General features: G+C 41.2%; 1 protein-coding gene across 4 annotated transcripts in view; it reads left to right on the forward strand.

Moving 5' to 3' along the window:
- Positions 1 to 17,466, forward strand: part of SMYD4 (SET and MYND domain containing 4) — a 29,190-nt gene that overhangs the window by 3,457 nt on the left and 8,267 nt on the right. For 2 of the 4 annotated variants that reach the window (XR_004982743.2, XM_036408438.2), the window contains exons 3-5: positions 3,958 to 4,102; positions 9,645 to 9,734; positions 12,254 to 13,418. Coding sequence is in view for 3 of the 4 variants with exons in the window: in XM_036408438.2 (XP_036264331.1) it covers positions 3,958 to 4,102; positions 9,645 to 9,734; positions 12,254 to 13,418 (1,400 nt within the window). In the remaining variant the exon portion in view is untranslated. The remainder of the gene's footprint in view (positions 1 to 3,957; positions 4,103 to 9,644; positions 9,735 to 12,253; positions 13,419 to 17,466) is intronic. The other 2 variants (XM_045571008.1, XM_045571009.1) reach the window with 2 other exon arrangements.

Genomic DNA, 17,466 nt, shown 5'->3' on the forward strand with positions numbered 1-17,466 from the left:
AATCTCACCATTGCTATCTCTCTGGCCTCCTCTTTCATTACACTCCCCTTTCAGACATATTGGCCTTCTTTCAATTCTTTTGTTTGTTTGTTTAAGTTTATCTTTATTATTGAAAGTATTATAGATGTCTCCCTTTATCTTCCCCATTGCCTCCCTCCCCCCTGCTCCTGCCCCATCCTCTTTTTTTTTTATTAAATTTTTATCTGTGTACATATCTTACCATTGCCCCCTCCATTTCAATTCTTGATATGCATTATGCTTATTCATACCACATGGCCTCCGCTTATATTTCTTCTGCCTGAAATTCTATTTCTATCTCCTCTTTACTCCACCGTGCCCTAATAACTAATTAACTTCTGCTCATCCTTCAGAATCATATAAATCTTTCCTCAGAAAGCTTTCCTTAGATCCCAGCTGGGTCATATTCATTTTTAAAAATATATATTTTATTGATTTTTTACAGAGAGGAAGGAAAAGGGATAAAGGGATAGAAACATCCATGAGAGAGAAACATCGATCAGCTGCCTCTTGCACACCCCGTACTGGGGATGTGCCTGCAATCAAGGTACATGCCCTTGACCGGAATCGAACCTGGGACCTTTCAGTCCACAGACCGACGCTCTATCCACTAAGCCAAACTGGTTTCGGCTCTTTAATTTTTTAAAAAATATATTTTTGTTGATTTCAGAAAGGAAGGGTGAGGGAGGTAGAGAGAGAAACACTGATTGGCTGCCTCTTGCATGCCCCCTACTGGTGATAGAGCCCACAACCCAGGCATGTGTCCTTGACCGGAATCGAATCCGGGACCCTTCAGTCCGCAGGCTGATGTTCTATCCACTGAGCCAAACCAGCTAGGACATGTTTATTTTTTATACATTTATAACACTGCATACTTTTCCTTTTTATATATGTGTAGTCATTTGATTAATATCTGTCTTCACTACTAGACTATAAACTCCATAAGGGCAAGGACCTTGTCAATATTTGTTTGTCTTTCTTTAGACAAGAGCAGTGCAGTGTCAGAAACACAAGTACTCAAATACTGATTGAATGACAGTTTGATGATGTGTATAAAGCTCTTAGTTCGATGACTGACACATACTAATGCTAACTATGACACATAAATGAAGACCTCATCTGTATGCAGACACATAAACATATGTTTCAAGCTCAAGGTAGTCATTTTATCTTTGTGCCAGCAACTACCACAGTGTCTTTCTAGTTCTTTTTATGTATTCTCATTCATTTGTAGATAAATACGCACATATCTTTTTTATTCTCGGTTAAATTATGTTATGTGTTTTGTTCTGTGAGGTTTTTTCCCAACATCACACCTTAATCTTTTTAGCAACTACATGGTATTGCTAGTGTAATATGGCAAATTTAGTTATTCTTTTCCCTGTTGATGGGCAATTAATTATTTCTATGTTGTTTTTCTTTTCTTTTTTTTTCTTTTTTACTGTTACATACAGTGCTGTAGTGAACAATTTTTATATGTTTTTGTACATACATTTAGAACTTAACATAGGACCTGAGAAGAGGAATTGTTGCATCAGTGGTTATGAGCATTTAAAATTTGCCGAAACCGGTTTGGCTCAGTGGATAGAGCATCGGCCTGTGGACTGAAGGGTCCCAGGTTCGATTCCGGTCAAGAGCATGTACCTTGGTTGCGGGCACATCCCCAGTGGGGGTTGTGCAGGAGGCAGCTGGTTGATGTATCTCTCTCATCAATGTTTCTAGCCCTCTATCCTTCTCTCTTCCTCTCTGTGAAAAATCAATTAAATATATATATATATATATATATATATATATATATATATATATATATATATAATTAAATAAATACTGCATAATTGTCTTCCAAAGAGGCTTTACCGGTTTACCACAAATAGCATATGAAAATCACTTTCCCATGTCCTCACCAACATTAAAAGCAACAGTCTTTAACTTTGCCAACCACAAGGACAAAATAATCTTGGTTAATTTTCATTTTTCTGATTACTAGTAAAGTAATTCACCATTTCCAATATTATCACCCATCTATAGATCAACTGTGAATTGTTCAGTTCTGCCTTTTGCACATCTTTCTAGTGAGTTATCAGTCTTTCTCTTATTAATTTGTAAATCTGGCTGTGTAATTCTTTGTTATATATGCTACAAATTTTTCTTTTAGTTTATTATTTATCTATTTTACTCTCAATGTCTTGCATTATATATAAATTATGTGTATATGCTTTAACTTTTACTCATCCATGTCTGTCATTTTCTTTTTGGCTTCTGGGTTATGTCTTACTTAGTTAGGATAGTTTACTATACTCAAAGATTATAAAAATATCCTTTATTTTTTTCTAACTTTTTTTGTTTGTTTTGTTTTTAGTTCTCTAATCCATCTGGAACTTATTTTTCTGTATGACATGAGAGAGTACTAGACGTATTTTTCCAGATAATTTTTTCACAGTATTTATTGAATAGTCAGTCCATCCTTTCCCCATGGCTTCAAAATACTACATTTATTAAAAATTAAATTTCTGCCTGGCTGGCACGACTCAGTGGTTGAGCATCAACCCATGAACCAGGAGGTCATGGTTCAATTCCTGGTCAGGGCACATGCCCACGTTGGGGGCTTGATACCAGGTAAGGTGCATGCAACAGGAAGCTGATTGATGATTCTCTCTCATCATTGATGTTTCTGTCTCTCTCTCCTTCTCCCTCCCTCTTCTCCCTTCCTCTCTCTGAAATTAATAAATATATATATATATATATATATATATATATTTAAAAATATATTTTGATTTTTTACAGAGTGGAAAGGAGAGGGATAGAGAGCTAGAAACATCAATGAGAGAGAATCATCAATCAGCTGCCTCTTGCACACCCCCCACTGGGGATGTGCCCGCAACCAAGGTACATGCCCTTGACCGGAATTGAACCCGGGACCCTTCAGTCCACAGGCCGATGCTCTATCCACTGAGCCAAACCGGTTTTGGCACAAAAAAAAAATTTTAAAGAATAAAAATTTAGCCCTCTATCCTCTAAATAGAAATTCCAGTTTCTAAGTCTCTGAGACCACAAGATCCCCAACCCCAACCCCCTTTCACATTACATAATAGAACCTCATGTGTCCCAATGATTTGCAAATCTTCATTTTCAAGTGCAATTGTAATCAGACAACCAAGGGGTCCAGGCTGCCTGTCACTACTTGAGCCAATTGAGCAGAGACAGGGTTGAATCATATATAAGCAGTATGGGAGAGCAACAGGTCATCCACAGAAATCTGCTCTGCAGCCCCCCATAAACCAGCTGCTTATATAAGACAAGGATTACATGGGAAGTAGGGATTACAGGCATAGGAAAGTAGACAAGGTATAATGGGTACAGGCAATAGGGCAGGGGATTGTAAAGGGCGGGTGCCTCCGGGACTAGATTGTTTCAGCCATGAGGTTGTTAATCATGATAGGCAGTTCTTTTAAAAAAAAAAAATATTTTATTGATTTTTTTACAGAGAGGAAGGGAGAGAGATAGAGAGCTGGAAACGTCAATGAGAGAGAAACATTGGCCAGCTGCCTCTTGCACATTCCAATGTACATGCCCTTGACCGGAATCGAACCTGGGACCTTTCAGTCCGCAGACTGATGCTCTACCACTGGGCCAAACCGGTTTCAGCATGATAGGCAGTTCTATGGAAAGGAGGATGGACTGCATTCCATGTTAGCTCCCATGTCTCAGGAGAGGCATGCAACTCTCAGCCAGGTTAGAATGTGCGTTCTCTAAGCAGAACAGAACCATCTGGTTAATAGAGCATGATTAATATTTCTTATCATTGTACAATAGCTAGTCCCCAATATCCTATTTCTGCCCCTAACACAATGATTAAGAGTTTTCCTTGAAATAACAAAGCCTTCCCTGAAATATGTTGTGGGGTGTTTTGTTTGTTTGTTTGTTTCTTTCACCATCAAGACCAGAGGATGAGGTGTTTCTAAAAGAGCTTTCTAGAGGTTACCTGGTGGGCAAGGACCCCGATGCTCCCCTTTTCTACAGAGAAGAAGGAAACAAAAAATTTCAGGAGAAGGATTATGTGGGAGCCACAGTGCTGTACACTAAGGTAAGACACTCCCAGCCCAATGGGATGGGGCTATTTCAGCAGTTGAACCAGGCATATTTCCTCAAATGCCCAATTGTGTAGCCAGGAGTAGCTTTGTCTATAATTTGTGGATTGGATTTGAAAAAGAAGACTGACAGGATTCCCCTGTTGGCTATATTCTGAGACCAAGGGTAGTTTGTATTGTATGTCCTGAATTCAGCAGTCCTTCATACACCCTGGAGCGGTAGTATTGGACCATTCCCCTACCTTGTTCATGTCTGTCAGCTTTCATGGAATTGTACGCCATTTTTGTCTAAACGAGGCAATGGTTTGATAGAGAGCGGCTAGATTTTTGGTTAGCCATCGTGTGACTTAGATGAAGTCAGAAAGGACAATAAGCTCAATTGCCACAGCCCAGTTGAACTCCATTTTGAAGGTTATCAACAAATATTTAAAAATTACACTAACCATCAATGATCTAGATTTTGAGGAATACTGGCTTTTATCAACCTTTTGCTGCTGTTGTCCTCCTTCATGGTAGGAACTGGAACAAGATCCCTAAAAGATTTCCCTCCATAACTTTTAAAAGATAAATGCTATATAGCCCTAACCGGTTTGGCTCAGTGAATAGAGAGTTGGCCTGTGGACTCAATGGTCCCAGGTTTGATTCCGGGTCAAGGGTATGTACTTAAGTTGCAGGCACATACCCAGTAGGAAGCGTGCAGGAGGCAGCTGATCTATGTTTCTAACTCTACCCCTCTCCCTTCCTCTCTAAAAAATCAGTAAAATATATATTTATTTTTAGAATTTTTGTGATGAGTTTATTATTATTTATTTATTTATTTTATTGATTTTTTTACAGAGAGGAAGGGAGAGGGATAGAGAGTCAGAAACATCAATGGGAGAGAAACATCAATCAGCTGCCTCTTGCATACCTCCTACTGGATGTGCCTGTAACCAAGGTACATGCCCTTGACTGGAATCGAACCCAGGACCCTTTAGTCCATAGGCCAATGCTCTATCCACCGAGCCAAACCAGCCTGGGCAGTAAAATATATTTAAAAAGAAAAGATAAATATAGATTTAAAGCAAGATGTATCACTCCTGGCACCAGGTCTGTGATCTTGTATATTAAAAGAATGAGTGTTGCCCTAGCCGGTTTGGCTCAATGGATAGATTGTCGACCTGCATACCAAAGGGTTCCAGGTTTGATTTCGGTCAAGGGCATGTACCTTTTTTGCAGGCACCTCCTTAGCCTGGGTCCTGGTCAGGGCTTGTGCAGGAGCCAACCAATGTGTTTCTCTCACATCAATGTTTCTCTTCCACTCTTCCCAAAAATCAGTGGAAAAAATATCCTTGGTGAGGATAAACAAAAAAAGTGTATAAATTTGAAAGTGTACTATTATTGTGAATCTTTAGCAGGCCTATCAGACCTACAGCAGCAGCTTCGATAATTGCTAAAAAGCCCTGCTTTGTAATGTTGTAACCAAGTATTTAGCTGAATAATGTGTTAGTGATTGCTGAAGAATTAAAACTCATTAGATGTAATGATCCACTGATAGGTGGCTTAGTTCTTCAGAGCTAATCTCTTCCACTTTATGTGTGCACCATAAATGTGATCCCTGGAAATTGTTACAGAAAAAGCATATAAGCCCAGCCAATGTGGCTCAGTGGTTGAGTGTGATGACCTATGAACCAAGAGGTCACAGTTGGATTGCGCTCCAGTGTGGGATGTGCAGGAGGCAGCTGATCCATGATTCCTTCTCATCATTTCTGTTTCTCTCTCACTCCCTCTCTCTTCCTCTCTGAAATCAATAAAGACATATTTTTAAAAAAGAAAAGAAAAACACACAAACTAAAAAGTAAAATCAGACTGAAAAAAGACTGGATGTGGAGAGAGACGGACCTTCTTATTTCATGAAGCTAGTATTTTGGTGATTATGATACTTTGCAATTTTTAATAAGTGATTTTCTTTCTTTTTTATAATAATAGTTGTTGCTTTTGATTGATTGCAAGTGCAATATATGTTTACTTGGAAAATATAGAGAAGCACAGAGAATAGAGAAATCCCATAGCCAATGGCAGGCATTGTTAACATTTTTGCTTGTATCCATCCAGCCACGTTTTCCTCTGAAAATACTTTTTTTTTTTTACAAAATTGGGATAATGCTGTACTTACTGCTTTGTAACCTGCTTTTTCCTCGCTATAATTTATTGTGACCATTTTCTCATGTTATTAAATTTTCCACTAGAACATGATTTTTTACGGCTGGCTTAGTGTTCCATTACAGAGAACTACACTTGATTTAACATCTAACGTTGGCAGATTGTTTGGTATCATAAAGCTGCAAGGAGCATCTTCCCATGGAAATATTTGTACACATCTGCTTATTTCCTTAGGATTCAGTTCCCAGAAGCACAGTTGCTGGGTCAGTTGAGTGTAATTTTTTAAGGCATTTGGTACTCGATGCTGAATTGTTCTCTAGGAGAGAGTTGGTTAACATCCCTTTAGCAGATTATGGGAATACTCATACCTCTATATCCTAAGCAACACTGGAATATTATGGTTTCATTATTTTATCAAGGCATTTTTGAATAGGAAATGTGTTTATGTAGTTGGAATTTAAAAAGTGCAAGATTATACAGTGTAGTCTACTTCCTCTGGCCCCAGCCACCTCATTTCCCATGCCCAGAAGATACAGTATTGAATGTATCTTTCCAGAGCCACTTTGGTCTCTATAAATAATGCAAATAATCTCCCACTCCTGCGCACACACACAAACTTTTTAAAAATTATTTGTTTTAGCCGAAACCGGTTTGGCTCAGTGGATAGAGCAGCGGCCTGTGGACTGAAGGGTCCCAGGTTCGATTCTGGTCAGGGGCATGTACCTTGGTTGCAGTCACATCCCCAGTGGGGATGTGCAGGAGGCAGCTGATCAATGATTCTCTCTCCCCTATGTTTCTGGCTATCTGTCCCTCTCTCTTCCTCTCTGTAAAAAATCAATAAAATAACTTTTTTTAAAAAATTATTTGTTTTAGAGGAGAGAGAGAGAGAAAAAAACATAGATTTGTTGTTCCACTTATTTATGCATTCATTGGTTGATTCTTGTATGAGCCATGACCAGGGATCAAACCCTCAAACTTGGTATATGGGGACAATGCTCTAACCAACTGAGCTACCTGGATAGGGCCACACTCTTTTTATACAGTCTTTAGCACTGTCCTTTTGCCACTTAATAAATATCTTAAGATCATTCTTACATATAATTGATGTCCTATAGATGAATATTCTATCTTGCTATTTAAAGCAATTTTGTGATGCGAAATTTTGCATGTATGTTATTTTGCACATATCTATAGGATAAATATATGTCTGTAGGATAAATTCTTAAGAGAGAAATTGCTGGGTCAATGGATCCGTATAGTTAAATTGCCTTCTATAATCATGAGATTAATTTACCCTCCCCCTGGCAACACATGAGAATCATTACTATCCCACTTCTTTACCACCTCAGTGTCCTAGCAATTTTATTTTTCTTTGCCAAACTAATAGGTAAAAAATGGGATCTCAGTAAGGTTTTAATTTGCATTTAATTTGCTATTTGTGAATGAGGTTGAGTATTTTTTATATATTTAAGAGCCATTTATATTTCCCATTAGAACTGTCCATATAATTTACTTATTTTCCAATTGAGTTATTGTTTGTCATCTTATTGATCTGTAGGAACTGTCCATAAAGTAAAGAAATGAGCCCTTTGCCTATAATATGAGTTGCAGATATATATTTTCAGTTCAGTGTTTGTCTTTTAATATTGCTTTTATTGGTTTTTACTGTAAAGAAATTTGTTATTTTTATGTGGTCAAATTTATTAACCTTTTATGACTTCTGGGTTTTGTGTCATAATTAGAAAGGTATTCCTCACTGCAACATCCCGTTAGACTATTTCTGTAGTTTCCTCCAGTGCCCTTATAGTTTCATTTTTTTGCATTAAGATTTTGATTCATTTGGAATTTATCCTATAGAAAGTCTTATCATATATAGAGAACCAATTTTTTTTTTTTTTTTAAACACGAATTTCTTTCTTTCTTTTTTTTTTAATATATTTTATTGATTTTACACAGAGAGGAATTGAGAGGGACAGAGAGTTAGAAACATCGATGAGAGAGAATCATCGATCAGCTGCTTCTTGCACACCCCCTACTGGGAATGCACCCGCAACCAAGGTACATGCCCTTGACCGGAATCGAACCCGGGACCCTTCAGTCCGCAGGCCGACGCTCTATCCGCTGAGCCAAACCGGTCCCGGCAGAGAACCAATTTTATTTTTCCTCAGTGGCTACCTATTCTCCCCAATACTTTTTACTGAATAATTCCCATCTTTTCTCCAGTGCTTTGAGATGCTACCCTTTTTACTATTAACTAGAGGCCCAGTGCACAAAATTCATGCACAGTGGGGGTCAGGGGGGGAAAATCCCTCAGCCCGGTCTGCATCCTCTCGCAATCTGGCCTACACATTCCTCTCACAATCCGGACACTGCATGCAACAGTGACCATAGTTTTCATACAGGTGAAAGGCATCTTGCTGTTGTATGGGCAGTTACACTTTTTGCCCTGATTATAAAAAGTAGTACATAACATGATCCTTCTGAGGCAGTAGCACCATTTCCCCCATCTTATGGATGGAAAACTGAAGCAGAAAGAAATTAAGTAATTGGCTTTGTCACACAGTCATAAGTGTCAGAATCAGGATTGACCACTGAATGTGCAAGCCAGAGTCTATGCATGTCATTGCTGCATCACCCTGTTTTTTCAGTATTAGAATAGCCCTGCCAGGTTTTAATTTTTAAATCTAAGAGTTTGTTCCCAATATATAGCGTAAGGTCCCTAGGCCTGGCTGGTGATCAGAGCCATCTGTGGGGCAACTGGCGGTTGGGACGATTCGGGGGGCCTCAGCTGGCATCTGCCTTGGCTGGCAGCCTGGCACTACCCACTGGCCAGCCCTGCCCCCTGCTGCTGGCACCAATTCACCTCCCTCTGAGGGGGCAGACACTCAACACAGGAGGGGGCAACCAGTCGTCCTGCTGTTTGATCTATTTGCTTATTAGGGTTTTACTATATAGGATCCTTGGTGGTAGAACAAGCATGGCCCTTCTTTGCTTTCATTTTCATGTATTTGGCTCTCTCTGTATGAATTTCCCATTTGTTTCCCATATATCATAGTGCTTCTTTTGTGAATTTCTATTTGTGCCACTCACTCTTTGTTATGTGCAGGATTATGCTCCTCACTTTTCATTTACCTTTCGTATTGTTTGTGCCTGAAGAAGCTGTGTCTGATGCTGTTACCTTCAAAGTGCTTTTGAGTATTTATTTCTTCACTTGCTCTTCGCAGCTTTGCTCAAAACTAGTTAGAATGAAGCTGAAGCAGGTGAAGCACATAGAAATCCAGTAAAATTTCCTAACTGCATCCAGTGTTTAGTAGTAGAGCCCCTATTATCTGAAAACAAAACAGTTTAAAGATGCTATTCCTCATCTATTCCTTTAACTGGTTCATTGGTTTGCAGGGAGTATCGCATTCAAGGCCAAACACTGAGGACATTTCATTGTGTTATGCCAATCGCTCTGCAGCCCTCTTCCGCCTGGGCCAGTATGAAGTGAGTATTAGGATGCCGGGGTGATTGGAGAGGATCTGGAGGAGGTTTGTCTCTGCTTCTACCTTAGAACGCTAAAATTGAGCCTGGCCAGCGTGGCTCAGTGGTTAAGCATGGACCTATGAACCAAGAGGCCACGGTTCAATTCCCGGTCAGGACATATGCCCTGGTTGCAGCCTTGATCCCCAGTAGGGAGCATGCAAGAGGTAGCCAATCAATGATTCTCATCATGGATGTTTCTATCTCTCTCTCTTTCTCCTTTTCTCTCTGAAAACAATAAAATTCTATTTAAAAATAAATAAAAATCAAATTGAGCCATGCTGCAATTAATTGAATTGGAAGCAAATTGATCTCCTCCCAAACTTGTTCTTTCTCCTGACTCATTTCACCAGTCAGACTTGACTATGTGGGAGAGTGGTGGTTGATAAGAGATCATGCCACATTCCACAGGGTATTGGACTAGATCCAGTGGGTCAGCAGATCTCAGTGTTGAGATCAGCTGTGAGATAAGTTGCTAATAATACTTCAGGTTCCAAGGTTTGCAAACTATTGTGTGTTGTTTAAAAAATAAAATAAATAGCCGAAACCGGTTTAGCTCAGTGGTAGAGCGTCGGTCTGCGGACTGAAGGGTCCCAGTTTCGATTCCGGTCAGGGGCATGTACGTTGGTTGCGGGCACATCCCCGGTAGGGGGTGTGCAAGAGGCAGCTGGTCGATGTTCTTCTCTCATCGACATTTCTAGCTCTCTATCTCTCTCCCTTCCTCTCTATAAAAAATCAATAAAATATATTAAAAAAATAAAATTAAAATAAAATAAATCAAAAAGTAGAGCATGTTCAAGATGATTCCTGCAATAACATAGCTCACTTTAAAAAAAAAATGTTTTATTGATTGTGGTATTGCATATGTGTCCTTATTCTCCCATTACCCCTAACTCCCCCCATTCATGCCCTTACCCCCCTGTTGTCTGTGTCCATTGATTAGGCTTATATGCATGCATGTAAGTCCTTTGGTTGGTCTCTGTCCCTTACCTCCACCCTCCCCTACCTTCCCTGAGGTTTGAGCTTCTGAAGGATGTTTCTCTGCCTCTGGATCTATTTGTTTGTGTTTTTTTGTTTTGTTTTGTTTTGTTTTGTTTTGTTTGTTTGTTTAAAATAAATCTCTATTATTCAGATTATTACAATTGTTCCTCTTTTTTCCCCCATATCCCCCCTCCACCAGGTTCCTACCCCATCCTCTGCCCTTATCTCCCCCCATCTGTCCTCATCCATAGGTATATGCTTTTTGTCCATCTCTTCCTGCACCCCCCCACCCCTTTTCCCCCAAGAATTGTCAGTCCACTCCCTTTCTATGCCCCTGATTCTATTATATTCACCAGTTAACACTGTTCATCAGATTTTTTATTCACTTGTTGATAGATACAACAACGATTTGTTGTTCATAATTTTTATCTTTACCTTTTTCTTCTTCTTAATACTTTTTAGCATTTCATATAATACTGGTTTGGTGGTGATGATTAGTGACTTTAAGAAGGTTTTCATATGTCTCTTGGTCTTCCTTCTGTCTTCTTTCAAAAAGTATTTATTTAGGTCAGTTGCCCATTTTTTTATTGGGTTGTTTAACTTCCCTTTATTAAGTTGTCTGAGTCATAGCTCACTTTTAATATGCATTTTGAGTGGAAAAATAAAAGTGGCACCAAATTGCCTGTGTATATCAGTGAGGGGTGGGCTTTGGGTGGGGGGGTTTCTTCTCATTCCATACTTGAGGTCCAAGGATAAGCTCTAAATTGCCAGTTTGGTACATCCATTTCAGAATTACACGGAAATTTAAATGATGCACTAGAATAAAAATGATTTTAGTAATTACAAGTTGACACTTATTGCCCTATTGACTAAAAAAGAAGAACAAGACTGGGTGGTAAACAAGGAAGTCCTGGACTACAGAAGACAGTGATTGGAGGAACTTGTGAAACATTTAACCCTTTTTAACCTCCCTGTATTGGTTGTTTCTATTTCCCTTCTTATAGCAATGATTACCATATATTGAGCACATACATTGTTCCACGCACTTGTTTCAATACTTTAGATGGATTACCTTATTTTTATTCTTATTTCAGCCCTATAAGAGAGAGAGATTATTTTCCCTATTTTTCAGATGAGAAAACTAAGACACTGAGAAATTAAGTCACTTGCACAGGTCATACAGTTAGTAAAAGGCAGAGTTCGTACTGGAATGCAGGCCCTGCCCTCCTGATCATCATACTATACTTCTTCTATCTGTAAGACTATTTTCCTTGAAAAAATAGAAATATTTAATAAGGTGGTTCAGTAGAGTCTCTTTAGCATGGATTCCTTATCACTCAAAAGATCACATGGGAGAATATGATTTAAAGAAATAAGCACATGCTTGCATTTGCTTCCTTTTTAATAATCTTCCATTTTCCTTTAGATTTTTGTTAAGACTTTCAGTAGATATTGAAGACTAGGAACCAAGGATCATTTTGGGATTTCCTTTCTGTTTTCAGGCATGTCTTAAAGACATCAGCAGAGCACAGATGCATGGGTCTCCAGAAAGATTGCAACTCAAGATGATGTTACGTAAGGCAGAGTGTCTGGTGACTCTGGGGAGACTACAGGAGGCAAGCCAGATCATCCGTGATCTGGAAAGTAATTTCACTGACCGACAAACCCTAGCAGCTTCCCAGTTCCAAATTCTGCAGAGTACCCTCTGTCGTCTAAAATCGAAGGTACAGGAAAAGGAGACCCCCACGGGAACCTTGCCAGCAGCTCTAACCACCGACTTTGAGGATATGAACCTAAGGGAAGAGAATGAACGGATTTCCTGTGCATCCTCATCTATCACTTTATGCACAGACCCTTCAAAAGGCCGCAGTCTGATCGCCACAAGGGATATTCTCCCCGGAGAGCTCCTGGTGAAAGAGGATGCTTTCGTGAGTGTCCTCAACCCAGGAGAAATGCCACCGCTCCGTGCCAGCCTGGAGAGCAAGTGGGATACCAGAGTCACCAATGGGGACCTGTACTGTCACCGGTGTTTGAAGCACACTCTGGCCCCGGTTCCCTGTGACGGATGCAGCTATGCCAAGTACTGCAGCCAAGAGTGTATGCAGCAGGCCTGGGGTCTCTACCATAGGGTAGAGTGTCCTCTAGGCGGGCTGCTTCTCACACTGGGGGTCTTTTGCCACGTTGCCCTGAGGGCAACCCTCTTAGCTAGACGTGAGGATGTTGGCAAAGTCACAAGGACGCTTTGTGATGAGATCAGTAACTGGGACATTCGTTCACCTGAAAGCAAGAATCTGGTGCGAACCCTCGGTCACGACCTGGGAGGGGAGAGGGAGAAAAATGGCGAGACAGTTGAGCCCCCAATTCCCGGATGTGATAGTAACGGGAAGTATGAAAGCAATTATAATGCTGTCTTGCACCTTTTGCCCCACACTCAAAATCATGGCCCAGAGCACAAATTCCTCTGCGCTCTCAGCGTTGCTGCCCTGTGCAGGCAGCTGGAAGCAGCCACTTTGCAGACCCGCACAACAAGTCTGAAATCCTCTCAGCCCGAAGCTGTCGTGGTTCCTGCGACGAGTCAAGAGCTGTTTAGTTGGGGAGTTGCCATGCTGAGACACATGTTACAGCTACAGTGTAATGCCCAGGCAATAACTACCCTACAGCAGACAGGTAAGGGAAGCTTTTCTGCTCACTGTATTCTTTTTTTTTTCTTTTTTCCCCCTCCAATCCTCACCCAAGGACATGCTAGGAGAGTGGTCGGCAAACTGCGGCTCGCAAGCCACATGTGGCTCTTTGGCCCCTTTAGTGTGGTGGCTCTTCCACAAAATACCACGTGCAGGCGCACACGTACAGTGCGATTGAAACTTGGTGGCCCATGCGCAGAAGTCTGTTTTTGGCTCTCAAGAGAAATTTTAGTTGTTGTACTGTTGATATGTGGCTCTGTTGACTAATAAGCTTGCTGACCACTGTGCAAGGAGAAGGGAAGCCGAGCAGGAGCAGGGGGGTGGAGGGGTGGAGAGGTGGCGGTCGATCAGTTGCCTTCCACATGCACCCCAACGAGGGATCGAACCTGAAACCCAGATATGTGCCCTGACCAGGAATCAACTTAGCAGCCTTTGGGTGCATGGGTCAGTGCGTCCAACCAACTGAGCCCCCCTGGCCAGGCACAGTATTGTCCTTGATGTAGCTGTTTGGGGAGAAAGCACTATAAAAACTCAGGTCGTTTCATGGGAAAACACAGTGGTCTTGTATGATCATGACTATGCCATTGAGAAGCTATGTGACCTTAACAAATGATTTGAGCCCATTCTGCCTCTGTTTTCTCGTCTTTAAAAAAGGGGGGTGGGGAGGGAATTTAATCCCACATAACTTTTAAGAGTTGTGAAGATGACATGTTTGTTTAAGTATCAGAATCTCTTAGCTCACTCATGTGACCCGGACACTCTGTCTCTTCGCTTTCCAATGGACACATTTTCTTTCTCTTGTTTTAAATCGCCAAGAGAGGAATCGGCCGAGCACAGCTTTCCACACGATGCTAACCCAGCTGCTGGCCAGCCTGTGGTGGGCTGTCCACCGGTCAGGCGGCCCAGAACCTAGGGTCTCTTCTAGACCCGGCCCAGCCCAGCCCAGCCCGCTTTAACGAACAGCCCGTTCAAGGTGGATGGGGAGGTGGGGTGTGCCCAGCACCATACCTGGCGTCTCTAATATGAGTGTACTGACAACAGACCTATTATTACAAAAGAAATGCTGTTTCCTGTGCTTCCATCCTTTGATCTCCATGTTAGCAGATAATGTCTTTCGATTTAATCAGTTCATTACATTTTTTCTGAATTTTGCAGACAGATTAGTGTTAAATGTGGCTTAGCTCTTTGATCTCATATTAGGTAATATGGAATTTGTCAACCTTTCGTTTATAAAGTCTTAGCTTTAATGTTAGTTCAGCTGCCAAGTTATGTGGTATATAGGTGTTTCCCTAGAGGGGTTTTGGGATAAGACTCTCTTCCCGTCCTGTAGCACATGTAGGACATCCAGTAATAGTACTGGCTTCATCCCATGTTACTACAAAATCACATTGCAAGCTAGACTCCATTTTCTTCTCTGCCGCCTTTTGCGTCTTTGAGCCATTGCTACCTTCTAAAATACATCTTTTGAATATTTTCCCAGGATTATATTTTCCCTTGGGTACATTCACTAGCATTTTTAAAAGTATTGTTTACATTTTGTTTTATATTTTTAAATATAAAAAAAAATAGTATATGGGCTTCCAGATGATAATGGCAGAAAGTAACCAACTCTTTTTTTTTTTAATATTTTTTTAATATATTTTATTGATTTTGTACAGAGAGGAGGGGAGAGAGATAGAGAGTTAGAAACATCAATGAGAGAGAGTCATCGATCAGCTGCCTCTTGCACACCCGCTACTGGGGATATGCCCGCAACCAAGGTACATGCCCTTGACCGGAATCGAACCCGGGACCTTTCAGTTCCCAAGCCAACGCTCTATCCATTGAGCCAAACCGGTTTCGGCTAAATATGTTTTTTATTGGTTTTAGAGAAGAAGGGAGAGGAAGAGAGAGAAAAAAAACATTGATCAGCTACTTCCTGCACACCCCTACTGGGATCGAACCCACAACCTAAGTATGTGCTGTGACCATGAATCGAACCAATGACCTTTTGGTGCCCAGGGTGTCACTCCACTAATTGAGCTGCCCGTCATATGAACATTTTTCAGGCACTTGATACATATTGCCAAATTGCTCTCCAGGAAAGTTGGACCAATTATATGCCCACCAACAATGTTCACTTTCATTTTTGAAGTCAATCAAATTTTATTTTAGTCTACTCATATTTCTAATCTTATTATATCCCTTTTTATTATTTTATTGGGGTTCTAGCACCTCCCAATTTAGTGTTCTCATTGAATTTCATTATTAGCACAGAAGAAGGATTAAAGTGTTAGCTAGAATAGACTTTGACAAAAACCTACAAAAATGTATTTTTTATCTTTGCATAAATCCTATTTAATCAAAGTTTCTCAGAAACCTCTCTTTGATACTGAAGGGTGAGAACTGACCATTGATGATATTCTAGACTTTGGTATGTGTGGTTCTACCTCAGTGGGAGTGGTGCATTGGTGATGTAGCTGAATTCACTTCATAACAAGGCTTAATGAGGTTCTATAATATATAGATTTAGGTCAATTCACTGCACTTTGTTTCCACCCTTCAACAACCAAGAAATCTATTTTCAGTTGGGATCCTTGATTTCTTCTTTTTTATATATATACACTAGGGGCCCAGTGCATGAATTCTTGCACCTTGAAAGGAACTGTGGGCCTCGAGGCTGTGGTAGGCACAGGGGTGGGTCTCGGCCCATCCTCCGTGCCTCTGCCATGGCCTCTCCCACTGGGGCCCCAATCCCCTGTCTGCCACAGCCCCGCTTCCGCGCTCTCACTGCCACCGCCACTCCCACGTGCTGACAACACGGAGTGATTAGAGCCAACACCAGCAGCGAGTGCGAGCAGGGCCAGCACTGTCAGCAGGTGCGAGTGGTGGCTGCTGCCCGATCGCCCCTCAGGAGCAGAGGGGGGTGGAGAAGCCCTCAGGGGCAATCAGGGCCGGCAGCCGCCACTTACACCCACTGATGGAGCTGAGTGATTGGGACTGGCATTGGGCACCAGCAGCAAGTGCGAGCAGCAGCTCCAGCGCCAGCTGTGGTGCGAGTGGGGCCAGCAGCAGGTGCGAGCGCCAGGCAGGACCATGGCTCATGGGAGCAAAGAATTTTCTTTCTTTTTTAATTTCTTTATTGATTAAGGTGTTACATATGTGTCCTTATTCCCCTATTACCCTTTATCCCCCCCACTCATGTCCTCGCCTCTCTGTTGTCTGTGTCCACTGGTTAGGCTTATATGCTTGCATACAAGTCCTTTGGTTGATCTCTCCCCCTTACCCCCACCCTCGCCTACCTTCCCTCTGAGGTTTGATGGTTTGATCAATGTTTCCAAAGAATTTTCAGTAATCACCAGAAGCCCCGATGACAGCGACCAGCACCGCCCTGCCTTGGTCTGGTGCCCTGCTCACCTGCTCCACCATCCCACCTTGGCCAACATCTGCCATGTTCTTCACACGCCCCCTGATGGCCAGTGCACTCAGTGACCAGTTGTTCTAGTTGTTCTGAAGTTCGGTCTGTTTGCATATTAGCCCTTTATTATATAGGATGTGTATGTTTATTGGTTCTAGAAAGGGAGAGGGAGAGAGAGATGGAAACATCGATGAGAGAGAAATACCATCTATCGGCTGCCTTCTGCAGGCCCCCCACAGGGAATTGAGTTGCTACCTGGGCATGGGCCCTGAACGGGAATCAATCCAGTGGCCTCTTGGTTACTGGCTCAACGCTTCCCACAGAGCTACACCAGCCAGACTAAATGCCCTATTTTTAAAAAAATAATAATAAAAATAAATGTAGGAATATTAGCAAGGTATACTTTGGTAAAATAAAAAAATCATTCGCTCTCCTTTTTTCTTTTATGCACAAAATATCACATATTCTATTTGGTTGATAAGGTACATACATATTCTCACTTTCTATTATCTACTGAGAGATGACTAATGCAAAATATTGACTCATTTTTTTAAATCAATACTTAATTTTTTTAGAAATAATTAGAGAGACTCAACCCTGACATAAATATTCACCCCACCCAATTCCTGGGCCTACT

Source organism: Pipistrellus kuhlii, unplaced genomic scaffold (genome assembly GCF_014108245.1).
Source record: "Pipistrellus kuhlii isolate mPipKuh1 unplaced genomic scaffold, mPipKuh1.p scaffold_m20_p_39, whole genome shotgun sequence".
In the NCBI taxonomy this organism is placed as follows: Eukaryota; Metazoa; Chordata; class Mammalia; order Chiroptera; family Vespertilionidae; genus Pipistrellus; species Pipistrellus kuhlii.